We start from the raw sequence: 12049 nt of genomic DNA, 5'->3' as shown, positions 1-12049 counted from the left end.
TGGGCGAGCGTTTGCATTATTGTGAGCATTGTGAGGGAGGATGTGCTACAGCAGCAGCAGCAGCCGCCGCTATTGTTCCTATACCTCTCCTCTCGTACTCCTTCCTTCCTTCCTTCCTTCCTCCCCCCCTCCCCCTCCCCCTCCCCAGGTTTGTGGACGCCAAACAGGGACGGATTGCGGTGTGCTGCTCCGATATGTATTTTGAGAAGACCCGCGGAGTCGTAGGTTGTGGCGATTGGCCCGGTGAAAAATGGGGCCAGGTGGCGCTCCTATGCCCACGCGGCGGCCCTCGCCGGGAGGGGGGGGGGGGAGGGGGGGGAAGAGACCACGCTGCGCTGTGCTGCGTCTTACTGTCGTGCCACTCCTCACCACACCATTAAAAATGACAAATGCGCTCATCAACGACTTTCCCATGTTAGCAACGGCTGCCTGGTGCTCCCAGAGCACCGTGTCTGCCCCAGTTCATCTGCTGGATTTTGACACGGTTGGAAACAACAATTTATTAAGTGTGAGTCTCTTTTTGATTCATAAGGTGTTTGATTTTCATGTCATTGTAAAGGTTAGGAGTTCAACCCCAAAGGAGCACTGCAGTGAGAATACAATTCAAGATTGTTTAGGGGGTGGGGTCGGGGGGGTCTACTGAAGTGGTAAGTGTGTCATTTATAATATCCACAAATGATGCAATAGGACATAGCCTTTGACATTTTTAGACGGGACATAATAATTGGAACAACTGTTCAACCCATTCATTAAGTGCATGAAAAGGTAGAAACGTATCTGGGCCAGTGTGCTGAGAGGAGACAGAACTGAAGCATGAGGCCAGCCAGTGGCCCCGGGTAAAACCAGGCCTACTCAGGATGTAGATTAACAACCCCGTCTTCAGCTCCGGGGACTTGGGGGACATATCTAGTCCAAGACAGGTGTGTGCTTCTGGGCCACGGGGTGGCCCACTTCCACTGCTGAGGCAGACCTCGGGCCTCCGCGTCCCCTAAGGGAAACGTCCATTGTGTTGACCATCTGTTAAGGCACATGTGCACACACCAGGGGTGAAAGGGGGGGGGGGGGGGGCTGATGTGCCTGTTTAATATCATTAGGATGTGCAGTTGGACTCGATAACGCTATTAAAGAACATCCGTAGCGCAAATGAGGTTTGCACTCGTGTGAGCTTAACGGAAGGGGAAGGGGAGGGGGGGGGGGGGCGCCTGTGTAATGGGTTTAAAAGCTGGGGTGTGGGAGTTGGCAAACCGTCCTTTTTATTCATGAATATAGAGTAAAATACCATTATGTCGGACCTTGTTGGAGTCGTATGTCTGTGTACGTGGGAGCCACAGCAGTTTTATTGTATAGCTGACAGGGCACCGAACTGGTACGCAGGGTCTCCGATGGGATCGGACTCGGGGCCCCGTGCGCGCCTGGTATGCAGTACGCGCAGCCACCCAAGGGGTGGCGGTATTTCCCTTTAGTGAATCGGACGCCGCTTTCAAATAGGTCAAGGAAAAGTTTGGGTGTTTTTGAGAAACGCGAGGTGGGCGGAGCGGCGGGGGCCGGTGATTGGTTGGAGAGTGTCAGTTCCCAGCCGGTGATTGGCCTCGGCGCTCTTATGGGGCCTGCCATGCCGGGTGCCCCCCCCCACAGACACACACACTCCCCCCTCTCTCCAACCCCCACACCTCCTCGTCTCACCTCCGCCCCCACCCACCTCACCCCCTATCCATCGCCCCTTGCTCCAGCCGCCTCCCCCTCCCTGCACTCCCCTCTTCCCCAGCGCTGATTGTCACACATTGTTTACTACGGCTTGAAATGTGACTCACAACACCGGGCTATCTGCTGGAGGACCGCTCTGACAACTGAGGGATTCTTTTTGACGCGCGCCGTGCGTCTTGGTTATTTGGGGACACGCCGTGGACACTACCCTTTTTTCTGCCATGACAGTGGATTTGCTTGCGCTTTTATGCGTGCTGGTCACCGCATCCTCCGCGATGGAAGGTAAATGAAAGCTGGGGATTGTGCTTGTGCGGTGGATGTGTGGAGCGCTCGTCTCCAAGACGCGCCGTGTTTGGGAACGCGTCCGAGGTTTTTCCCGTCGGGCAGCGGTGCGCTCGCCGCCACAATAATACAGGGATGTGATACACGTGGATCGCAGCTGATTGCCGTGGTAATCCCCTTATTTCGCCGCGCCAGTCCTCCCACTGCGCTGCGAGTCACTGGTGTTTGCTTGTCCACGTGAAGAACAAGACTTTAAAAATGTGTTTAATCGAATTCCGGAGTTTATCAGTGGCAAAAAAAAAATCAATTCCTCTCATTCTCGTGCCTTGTTCTGCACATCAGGAGTGCGGCACTGGAGTTTCCTCTATAAACATTGTTTTTAGATTCGCCTTATTCTTGCAGTTTATTGCACTATATTGTATGATATGTTATGATTTGAAGCACTTTGAGTCTGCGTTGTGTATGAAAAGCGCTATACAAATAAATTTGCCTTGCCTTGCCTTGCCTTATCCCAAGTGTGGAAACCAAGGCTAAAATGTAAAAGGCTGTCATAGCTCAAAGGCTCCTGTCACGGTGCTCATTGAATTGTTTGAAACACCAGATACCAGAAGCCGCTGAGCAGCATTCGGTGGCATTTTAAACTGCTGAGACAAACTCTCTTAGATTGTGGATTGCACTGTTTGGAAGTTTCCCCGTAAACTGGATTCATTGAGGACCTTAATTTATTTTATTTAATTTGCATCCTTCTAAACCAACAGCTCTTTAAAAAAAAAAACAAAAAAAAAAACATAATTTAACACTGAATCTGGCTCATCCCCTTTTTCTCAGACGGTCCTGGTTGTTTTTCTCCCCATCCATCTCCATCCCTTTGTCTCACTCACTTTGTTTGTGCATGTCCTCCTTTCCCCCCCCATTTCTTCTCTCACGTACGCTCCATCTAGACAAGCACTTGTAGGTTAATATCTCCCTCAGTTAAACATGTTTTTCATTTCCGCTGTGGGACCCCGGGGATGGAACAGTGAACACTGTAGCCTCAAACATTGGCTGATGGATAGATACCCCGGCAGCAACATGGATATAGAGTTTCTTCTCAGAATTTTTATTGTACGGTAGCTCACACTCTCCAATATAACATAACAGAGGAACCCCCTATGTTCCCAAGGCTCGTTCCCCCTCCCTATAAAGCATAAATAAGTCAAACAGAAGCACGCATACAATGAGTTTTTCACATGCAGCTTCCTTCTTTAATCATTTACAACCCCGCCGCTGCGATCAGCCTCGGCCGTGCTCTGTGATTCCACGGTGGCTTTCTTGTTTGTGCTCATCAGATTTCAACACAGCCGCACGGAAAGCCAGAGCCCGGGCCTCAACTGCCCCCCGTCTGTGAGGATGGATGGTTTGAGGTTCAAATGTTTACCTTGTGTGAAAGGACGACAGAAATGTACACTCGGGGAGACGGGTGGAGGAGGCGGGGGGAGAGACGTGTCCCGGCGAGGAAACGAGGCGTTTGGGTTTCCTCCTCCTCAAAACGGGGCCCCGAAAGAAACAGATGGGCAGAGAGATGGCCCCCGAGTTACCTCGGTAACGAGGATGAAAGTGATTTCCTTGTTTGGCTCACTAATTAAAAGGTGGTTGTCCCGTGGACTGGTTAAAATCTGCATTGATCTCAACTCCAATCTGTTGCTTTTGTTGTATGTGTGTGTGTGTGGGTGTGTGTGTGTGTGTGTGTGTGTGGTGAGTATGAAAGAGAGTGGAGCCATTGACCACATTATCCCTGCCTCTCCAGTCACCCTTAATCTGATTAGGAGCCCAAATCAGCCGATAATCACAGATCGGTGTATGCATGTGTGTGTGTGTGTGTGTGTGTGTGTGTGTGTTGTTACTTTGTAGTAAGGAGCAGCCATAACCATGTGGACACATACTTTCCATTAACTGAATTAATTATTTGACCTCCTGCTTACACTCACAGTAAACACATGATTGATGAGCTGACAAACTACAGGATGAACGGAGAAAACGGGCGGCAGCTGAGCAGTGCAGCCTGGGTATGCGGGAGGGGGGGGGGGGGGGGGGATTTAAACTCGGGCACAAGTATCCAGCGCATTTGAGTTATCGGAGGGGCAGTCCGACCTGAAGCCAACGCGCCCCGAGAGAGGAGACGGAGGCCGAGGATTTGCATGCCATTGGAAAAAGAAGCATGCACAGCGCTCGGCTTGACCCTCATTTGTCTTCCCTCTGCATTTCTCCAATCATCTTCCCTCTGCCTGCTCATTTCTACACCTCCCCTGTCCCCACTCATTTCTCCAGTGGACTCGGTCTTCCACAATTCTCGTCACTGGTCTCTCCACTCCTGTGTGCTCCCCTTCTCCCCGTCCCCCCCCCCCGTGTGCGGATGGTTCTTGCCAACGGCAGCAGTAATTCTCCCTTACTTACAGAGCCTTGCTTATTTCTTTTTGCCCTTAAACCAATTAGACCCAGATAAGCCCGCTCATTTAACCGCCTGGATCTGGGTGGTGGAGGTTAGAGTAACGGGGGGAAAAGGAGGATGAAACAGCGATTAGAGGACAGACTTGGGAGGGAGGCATATAAAAAAAAAAAAAATATGAGCCGACGGAGGGAGGTCAGTGAGGTTCAGAAAAGATAAGTTTGGTGTTTTACAAATGAGCATCTTGCAGTTTTACCAAGGCCCGGAGAGTAAGCAATCACCGGGCTGCCTCAGCTATCAGACCACGCAGCGGCAACATTCAGTATAATGAGCTTTCGCCAGTCATTTAGGATGTTGTGTTAAGTACCTGTGCTGCTCTGAACTAATGCCTCAATCCTCAGGGGCCAAGGGGATGCAATGTGGAATATTGCAGCTTCCTGAATAAACAATATTAATGATCGCTTGAGAATCAGGTAATAGCCAATAAGGTCAGAACCACACGTCGTTGATATGCATTAATAAGCAGCGCGAGAGTGGAGTATTGATTTGAAAAGGTTAGAGGACTGTGCGTCGTAGAGCGAGTTCCAGCATCCATCTGAGTTAGAGACTGGGCTAAAGTGTCCTTTGGCAACTCACTGACTCCAGAGCTGCTGTCTCATAGCTGACCCACCATTTTTATGTGGAATAGAGTTGTGGCGCTGAGAAGATAAGACACGGCCGGTCCACCTGTTGAGACAAATGCGCCGCTCACTGCGCCGTCATTGGTCATTGCGTAGACTTTTGGAAATTGTTTGGAAATTCCACATTGCATTTAAAATATCTCCCAAAATCATTCAGAAAAATCAGGCTTCAGTTGAAACATTCCACGGCAACCTAAAATGTTTTGCATTATTTTCCCGAGGCGCAAGTCATATTGTCATCTGAACTCACTGTAAGTGCTCCCCATGGTTCTGCATCTGGTCTGAAACAACTCAGTTACCTCACAGACCTAAACCTTGTATGAAAAAACACACCGACTGACTTTGAGGGACTCAACAATCAAGAATGAGTTTGGGAATGGGGGGGTTCCGCGTTCTAATTGCCGCGCTGACTGAAAACATGGACGGACGAGCCGGAAAAACCCCGACACTCTGCATGCAATGGCCCGCGACCCACTACAAACCAGTTGAGAAACACTGCTCTAATGGATGCACATGTGTTATTGCTCCTTTCCCCTGCCTCTCTTATTCCAAATGGTTAGAAAAGAGAGCGGCAAACATATAGAGGCAACACAGGCCCACGGGTCGAGGTGGTAGTGCCGAAAAGACATGAAGGATTATGTGTGTGAGTGCTCACACGAGTGTACAAGTCTACTTTGGCCAAAGGCACAACCGCTGATCTGGGACAAGTAGAATTCCATTATTATTATTTTTTTTTCCTTTTCTGTGTGTGCTGTGCTTTCGGGTGCCTGCGTCGTCTGGCCGGCACAGCAGACATGGCCTCATCCCATAATTGAGGCTTTACTTTTTTTCCCGCGGTAAAAAAAAAGACTAGTCCGTGTTCAGATGTGCTTACATGGCCCACGCAGCTATGACGGCCCCCAAGTGAAAACCCTCCGCCGGCAGCTCACGTACCCGCCGTGCTGTACATGGGTTGTGCTGCCTTTTATTGTGAAAGGGTTTCGCTCGCATGCAGTCAGTGCGACATTGTGGGAATAGTACGTGTTCGGTGCAAGTTCTTTGAATACCGTAGTGCGCATCGCCGAGTTCCCTCTCTCTCTGTCGTGCACACACAGAAACACACATGCACATAACACATACACGCACACAATGCTCTCTCGCTGCTCACCTTACCCCAGAGACATCTGAGCCTCGGGAGGGCCAGATGGTAGATGCAGGTTGGGGGGCTGCTCTGCCTGCGCACATTTCTGTGTACCTCTCATTGGGAGAAGGGGTGGAGAGACGGAGAGGAGAGCGGCATGCGGTTTTTCTGTATTTGCAGCCTCTCCCTCTTCTCGGGTCTTGTTGTGTTTCTGGCGCCAAGTGGACATGTCCTATCCTATAGTACGTTCTCCCCCTGGGTCTTCTGCAGATTCCTGCATCGAAGAGATTTTTTAGAAGGAGATGCTATCAGCAGGGTTGGGTTGCGCCCGTCTTCGCTTTGTGCTCGGCCCTCTATCAGAGCAGGTGACTGACTGCGGGACGAAGGCTCAGGGTTTATCAGTCCGATCTCGGGGGACCAGAGGGACCCACTGCATCCGCAACATGTGAAACACATTAGAGCACGGGAGTGAAAGGGATGACGCTCGGGACACAGTTCAACCTCAAACTGTGTGAGTCATCTGTTTTCGGGTGAAGCCAGTTCTCTCAAATGGAAAAAAAAAGCACACACAATATGGACACTCGTACACATACAGACACACACACACACACACACACACACACACAAAGAAATACTCATTGTGGCTTAAGAGTACAAACTCAGAAATAAACCTTGGAGCAACACCTAGTGGCAAATGGCAGTGGGAGTAATTGATTGGGAGCAATGACCCAGCCTCCCCACCACTCAAGGATGCTGGTGTGAAAAATGCTCTTTTCTCATTCTCTTTTTCTCTCTCTGGCTTTTTCCCTCCATTATCACCTGTCCCCGAGATTGGGTGACGGTTGTTCAGTCAGCGGGAAAAGGGGAGCCTCTTCGATGTTTGTGGAGTTGAGAGAAGGCATTGATTATCGTGTCTTATTTCCTAGTGTCCAAGCGACCTTGGGTCGTGGGGCCTCCTGGTCCTTTTAGCCCCTGTCCCCCCCAGCACTCCCCAAATCGCCCTCAGCCAGATCACACTCGACTTCCTAAATCAGATTTTAAAGCTACCCTCCTTCTCACTCACCTCCTCTTCTAAATCTTCTTGCCTTGAAATAATTGGCTGTTTTAACTGGTTTCAATATTCAATATTTGCCTTTTCCTTCACCTGGCCCCTAACCCCCGCACCTTTTTTAGTGGAAAACAGATGCATTTATGAGGCATTATAAGGGTTTACTACAAGAGAAAAAAAAGTGAAATATGAGTCCGTTTCTTGAAGACGTGACAGCGGCAGCATTGGCAGGAACAGGAAGAGGGTTAAGAGGCATCTGGGGGTGTAGGCTTGTAGAAACAAAGGGCTTCATTTACGATTGTTATAATAAGATCTGTTTTTAAGTCGGACCCAGAATGATTTAATTTGACTTTTAAGCCCAGCGGCTCAGGCTTAAGGTCTGCAAACAGGAAGGCTGGGGGGGGGCTGGTTGAGTGGTGCAGGGGTTTTTGTGAGATGGCATTCTATGTGTGGGAAACCTTTTTAAAGCCTACAATCAAACAGTGGACACCCCACGCTGATTATACAGCGAAGCCTTGGCTTTTGGAGTCCAAATGTTCAATATATGAAGGAAAAAAACAACAACAACAACTTTGTGGTGTTTTTGCATTTTAAGTGAACCAGCAGCCTGGAGGAGGCCGCGTTCCGAGCGCACAGAGGAATTAGAGGCGGAGCGTTGATAGGGCTGAAATTACCCATGTTGATGGAAGCTGCTCCACTTCTGATTAAATAAAAGCCAGCTCCTCCGCAAGCTGTTTCTCATAGGGACAAAAAATCAGACGCACACACCCGCAGAAATGCATGCAGAAGAGCCCCCAACACTCACACATAGGGTCGCCATGCACACACATGGCTTTGATGTGTGGAGAGGAAATGAGTAGAGACAGAGAGCTAAGGGCTTGGGCCTGGGGCCTGTCCCATTATTAATGAGTTAGTGCCACTGCTTCTCCCAAGTTCAGGACATGTGGACATATTCCTCCATTCCCAGGCCCCTCTTCTCACCATAAATGTAATCTCTTATTAAGCATGGGCTCCTTTTTTGCGAGAGAGGGGCAGACAGAGAGAAATTGTGCATACCTTTGTCTTGCTGCGCGCGTCTGCATTGCGAGGAGTGAAAATTGTGTGGTGGAGAGAGATGAAGTGCCGGCGCAGTGCACAATGGAATGGCAGCTTCTAAGAGGGACGCTGATGGGCCATTGAGTAGCAATGGTGGGAGGGCCGATTTCACCCCGCATAACACTGAATCCTCTTGTCAGTCAAATTACTGCCTCTCCTGTGCTGTCCACCTCTCTAGCTCCCAGAAGAGAGCTTTTTTGGAGGGAAATTAACTACTGATTTGAAGCATGTAATGGGAGATGAGTGGACACCATCTACCAGCAGTTTGCTCGCTGGCTAGAAGGAAAACTTGAAAAAAGAATAGGGTGAAAGAGACATTTACCAAAAAGAATCAATTGTGGTTTGTGTGACTTTCAAGTTCTGTTCGGAAAATTTCAGGCAAAAAAGATGGAAATCCAGCATGGCAAATATTAAATATGTGAAGATCCAATTCTGTTATCTAATAATATTACTGAACATATTCCTCCGAATCTGCCAATGTATTATATTCATGACAGTGATCCTATGTTGACCTGTTGACCTTGCCGTCCCTTCATGAACAGATAGTAAGGGCCAAGGCAATGCAACCTGCGGTCGATCTTAGAGAATCTGTTTCCAGATATACAAACAAAAACCCATTTGTTTTTTTGTATACTCTCTTGTCCTTTTTAAAGCTGTATGTGCAACCCTTTTTTGTTCGAGGCGAGCAGGAGGACGAGGATAAGGACTCACTTGTGTAATAGAACAGGAGCAAAGAGGGACAAAGAGACAAGGGGGGGAGACGGGTGGCCCTGTATCCGCCTAAGATCTTATTTGTTGCTAATGAGGAGGCTGGTGGCTGCAGCCTCTAACACTTAAGCACATCCAGCCCTTTTAGACTGTGTACGTCCTTGTGCGTGCCCATGTCTGTGCACGTCTGTCGGGAGTGTGATTTTCATTTTGCTTTCAAAATAATCCGTAGCCGTAATGAATGACGTGGAGAGGATTCTTTTTAGCCACAGCCTGTGTATTTGCCAGTACCCTGAGCTTGTTTGTTAAGGCTGCTGCTAAATCTACAAAAGGATTTGTCCTGTCCCAGTGACGCAGCCCAAACCCAAACCTGTTCTGGTTTCAATGGTTGAACAGTATAAAAGCCCCCCCCCCCGCCAATTGTTACCTTCGTCCCTTTATTCCTATGAGGTCGTTCCCCCCTCCCTTGCCGTCCCGGGCATTTAAAGCGGGCATGTCTTTGATGTCAGCCTCACACGCTGTTAGACACCCACTCATCAGATTGACACTGACGTCTGGGTGGAGTCGGCCCTCGTTTCTGAGGGCTTGAGAAATGAACTGCTGGAATCCACTGTGCGCGCATACGCCACGCGCTCGGGGTGGCCCCCTGAAGGGGGTGGAGGGCAATGTGGACGGGGGATGATGAACACATGCGCTCGTTCCAACGCAAACGTCCTGCACCGCGCCGGCGCCGCTGCACTCGGCTGATCATGTGTCCAGATGACAGACGACACCCCCCCCCCCCCCCCCGCTAAGCCGGGCCGAATGTAATTGTTACAGCGGTTTTCTTGGCCGTGTTTTACAACCGCCTCACGTCAGTTTTAGTCGGAATTCAGAGAATATCAAAGGATGCAGCCGTGACACATACGAGATGAGACATTATTAATGTATGATATCTAATGTGCGCCTCTTTTACCATGAACTTCATTCCATCTGAATCCATGCCAGCACAGCCTTGGATTTCTACCTCAGGCTTAATAAATGATAAAATATGTCTTAAGGCCCTGCATGACATGAAGTCCATAGACAAGTGTCTATTGTGCTAAATTTTCACACGTAATTATGTCATTATTTTGCTCTGAGAGTATTTGATCCTCCCCTTAACTTGCTTTTTTTCTGCAGGTTTGTGTGAGGTAATGAAAATGAGCTAATGTGAAAACCTCTCTAACACGAGAACACCGTCTCACACTATGACGGGCTGAGCAAACGTTGTCCGTCACACATCGTCAATTCATGATTTAATCAAAACATGGCAGAGGCGTAGCAAGGCGGGGCTAAAGTGTGTGATTTCATTCAATGTTCATTTACCACGTCAGGTTGGCTCTGCCTCTCCAGTGTTCACATCAAGGCCACAGTTCAACATCAAAATATCATTTTTTTTTTGTTGTTTTTATTGAGATATGTGAATTTCCAACACATTCTAAACAAGAAAGATCTCCCAAGGGTGTTAAAACGCTTTCTGTGTGTCATCACTTCTCTGCCAGAGTACAGTGCGCTGCCCAGTGCAACGAGCATACTTAGGTTCAAACGAAGCACATGATTCTCTTCCCACCAAACTGCTCGCGTCGATGTGTCATGTTCCGACCTGCGTTAGTGTCAATGCTGACTGCGTGAAACCATTCACAAAGCGGCCCTCCCGACAAAAGCAGCTGGCCGTGCAGAGTCACGCAGGGATTTGTTGCCGTGTGATCGTCTCCGTGGCTTTTGTTCGCCGCGGCAAAGCTTTAGTCCGTCCTTTCTCACCCAGCGCTAGACAGGTAGGGGCGAGGACGGAGCTTTGCCCTGCGTTTGTGTATTTTTTCAGAGCTGTGCGTGAGTGTGTTAGGGCGCTGTAATTTGCAATCTCACGCTTGGAAGGTTGCTTTATTTCATTTTTCCATCTAATGAAAGGCTGATAAATGCTGAAAAATGCTTCTGTCAGTGCAGAGATGCATGTGTTTGCACAGACAGGTATTTTAGGATTTTATGTATTGATACTTCTGTTTTTCGTTCTGAAAGGGTTTGTGTGTGTGTGTATGTGTGTGCCAATGAATGAAGGGGCTCAATTAAAATCAAACAGCCCTCCAGGTGCCAGACAGGTTTACGGTTGTTTCTTTCAAGGTTCCCCCCAAAAAAGAAAAAAATCAACCCAGTCTCGATTTTCAGATTTATGAAGGCTACTTGATATGTGGACTTACCAAACCCAACCCAAGGGACACGAGCGCAATGCTCTGTTCGTGTGACGTTTATAACTTCTGACAAGGTCACTGTGGGAGTCTGTGTGAGTGTGCCTGTGTGTACTTATTAAAAAAAAAAAAATCACTCAGCCTGCTCTGAAAGGGCTTTCAGACACCTGGCAGTGATTGGCTGAAAGAGAACACCTTCTATTTGCTGTTATTGACAGTCGAAAACGTGGAGAAAGCGCTGCGAGTGACTTGCATTTTCGCAGATGTTTTCAATCAATTTGAGGCCCAGGTAATGCTTTGAAAGTCTGCTTCTTTTGATAAACATCATGTGGCGGCTTCGAGAAGATAACGCATGATGGATGGGCATAGTGTTTCTTATTAAAGCAGAGAATAAAGAAGAAGAGAATCCTCTCTCTCTCTCTCTCTCTCTCAGTAACTGTCTGTCTGTTGCCTCGGCTCTGAAGATTGATCGCGAGCCGCCCTGGACGTATGAGCGTTGCCATCATATCATGGATCACAGCATGGGGAACCAATGACAGATGCCGTGAGGCGCCATCCTCTATTTATTTGAGGGGCGAGACTCTGATGGATTGATTGCGTTTGATCGATACAAAGATGATTTTTCATCGCGCTTTCCTTTCTCTCTTTGTGAACATGGACCGGGGCTCCCAGAGGGCTGGGGCTCGTGTTGAACTATGCCTTAGTCAAACTAAAAGTATGTTACTGTAACATTGTCAAAGTGATTGCTTTTTGAGATGCATTTTGTAGTACTGTGCCGCATGG

The 12049-nt window shown here is 48.7% G+C and overlaps 1 protein-coding gene across 2 annotated transcripts in view; it reads left to right on the top strand.

The window, feature by feature from the left end:
• Positions 1-1751: 1751 nt before the first annotated feature.
• LOC119209074 (ephrin type-B receptor 1-B) overlaps positions 1752-12049 on the top strand; it is a 121482-nt gene continuing 111184 nt past the window's right edge. For both annotated transcript variants that reach the window (XM_037458014.2, XM_062557604.1), the window contains exon 1: positions 1752-1986. In XM_037458014.2, the coding sequence (XP_037313911.1) occupies positions 1926-1986 (61 nt within the window). In that variant the 5' untranslated portion in view covers positions 1752-1925. The remainder of the gene's footprint in view (positions 1987-12049) is intronic.

The sequence above is a fragment of the Pungitius pungitius genome, chromosome 15 (assembly GCF_949316345.1).
Source record: "Pungitius pungitius chromosome 15, fPunPun2.1, whole genome shotgun sequence".
Taxonomy (NCBI): Eukaryota; Metazoa; Chordata; class Actinopteri; order Perciformes; family Gasterosteidae; genus Pungitius; species Pungitius pungitius.
This window is presented reverse-complemented; position numbering and strand designations above follow the sequence as displayed.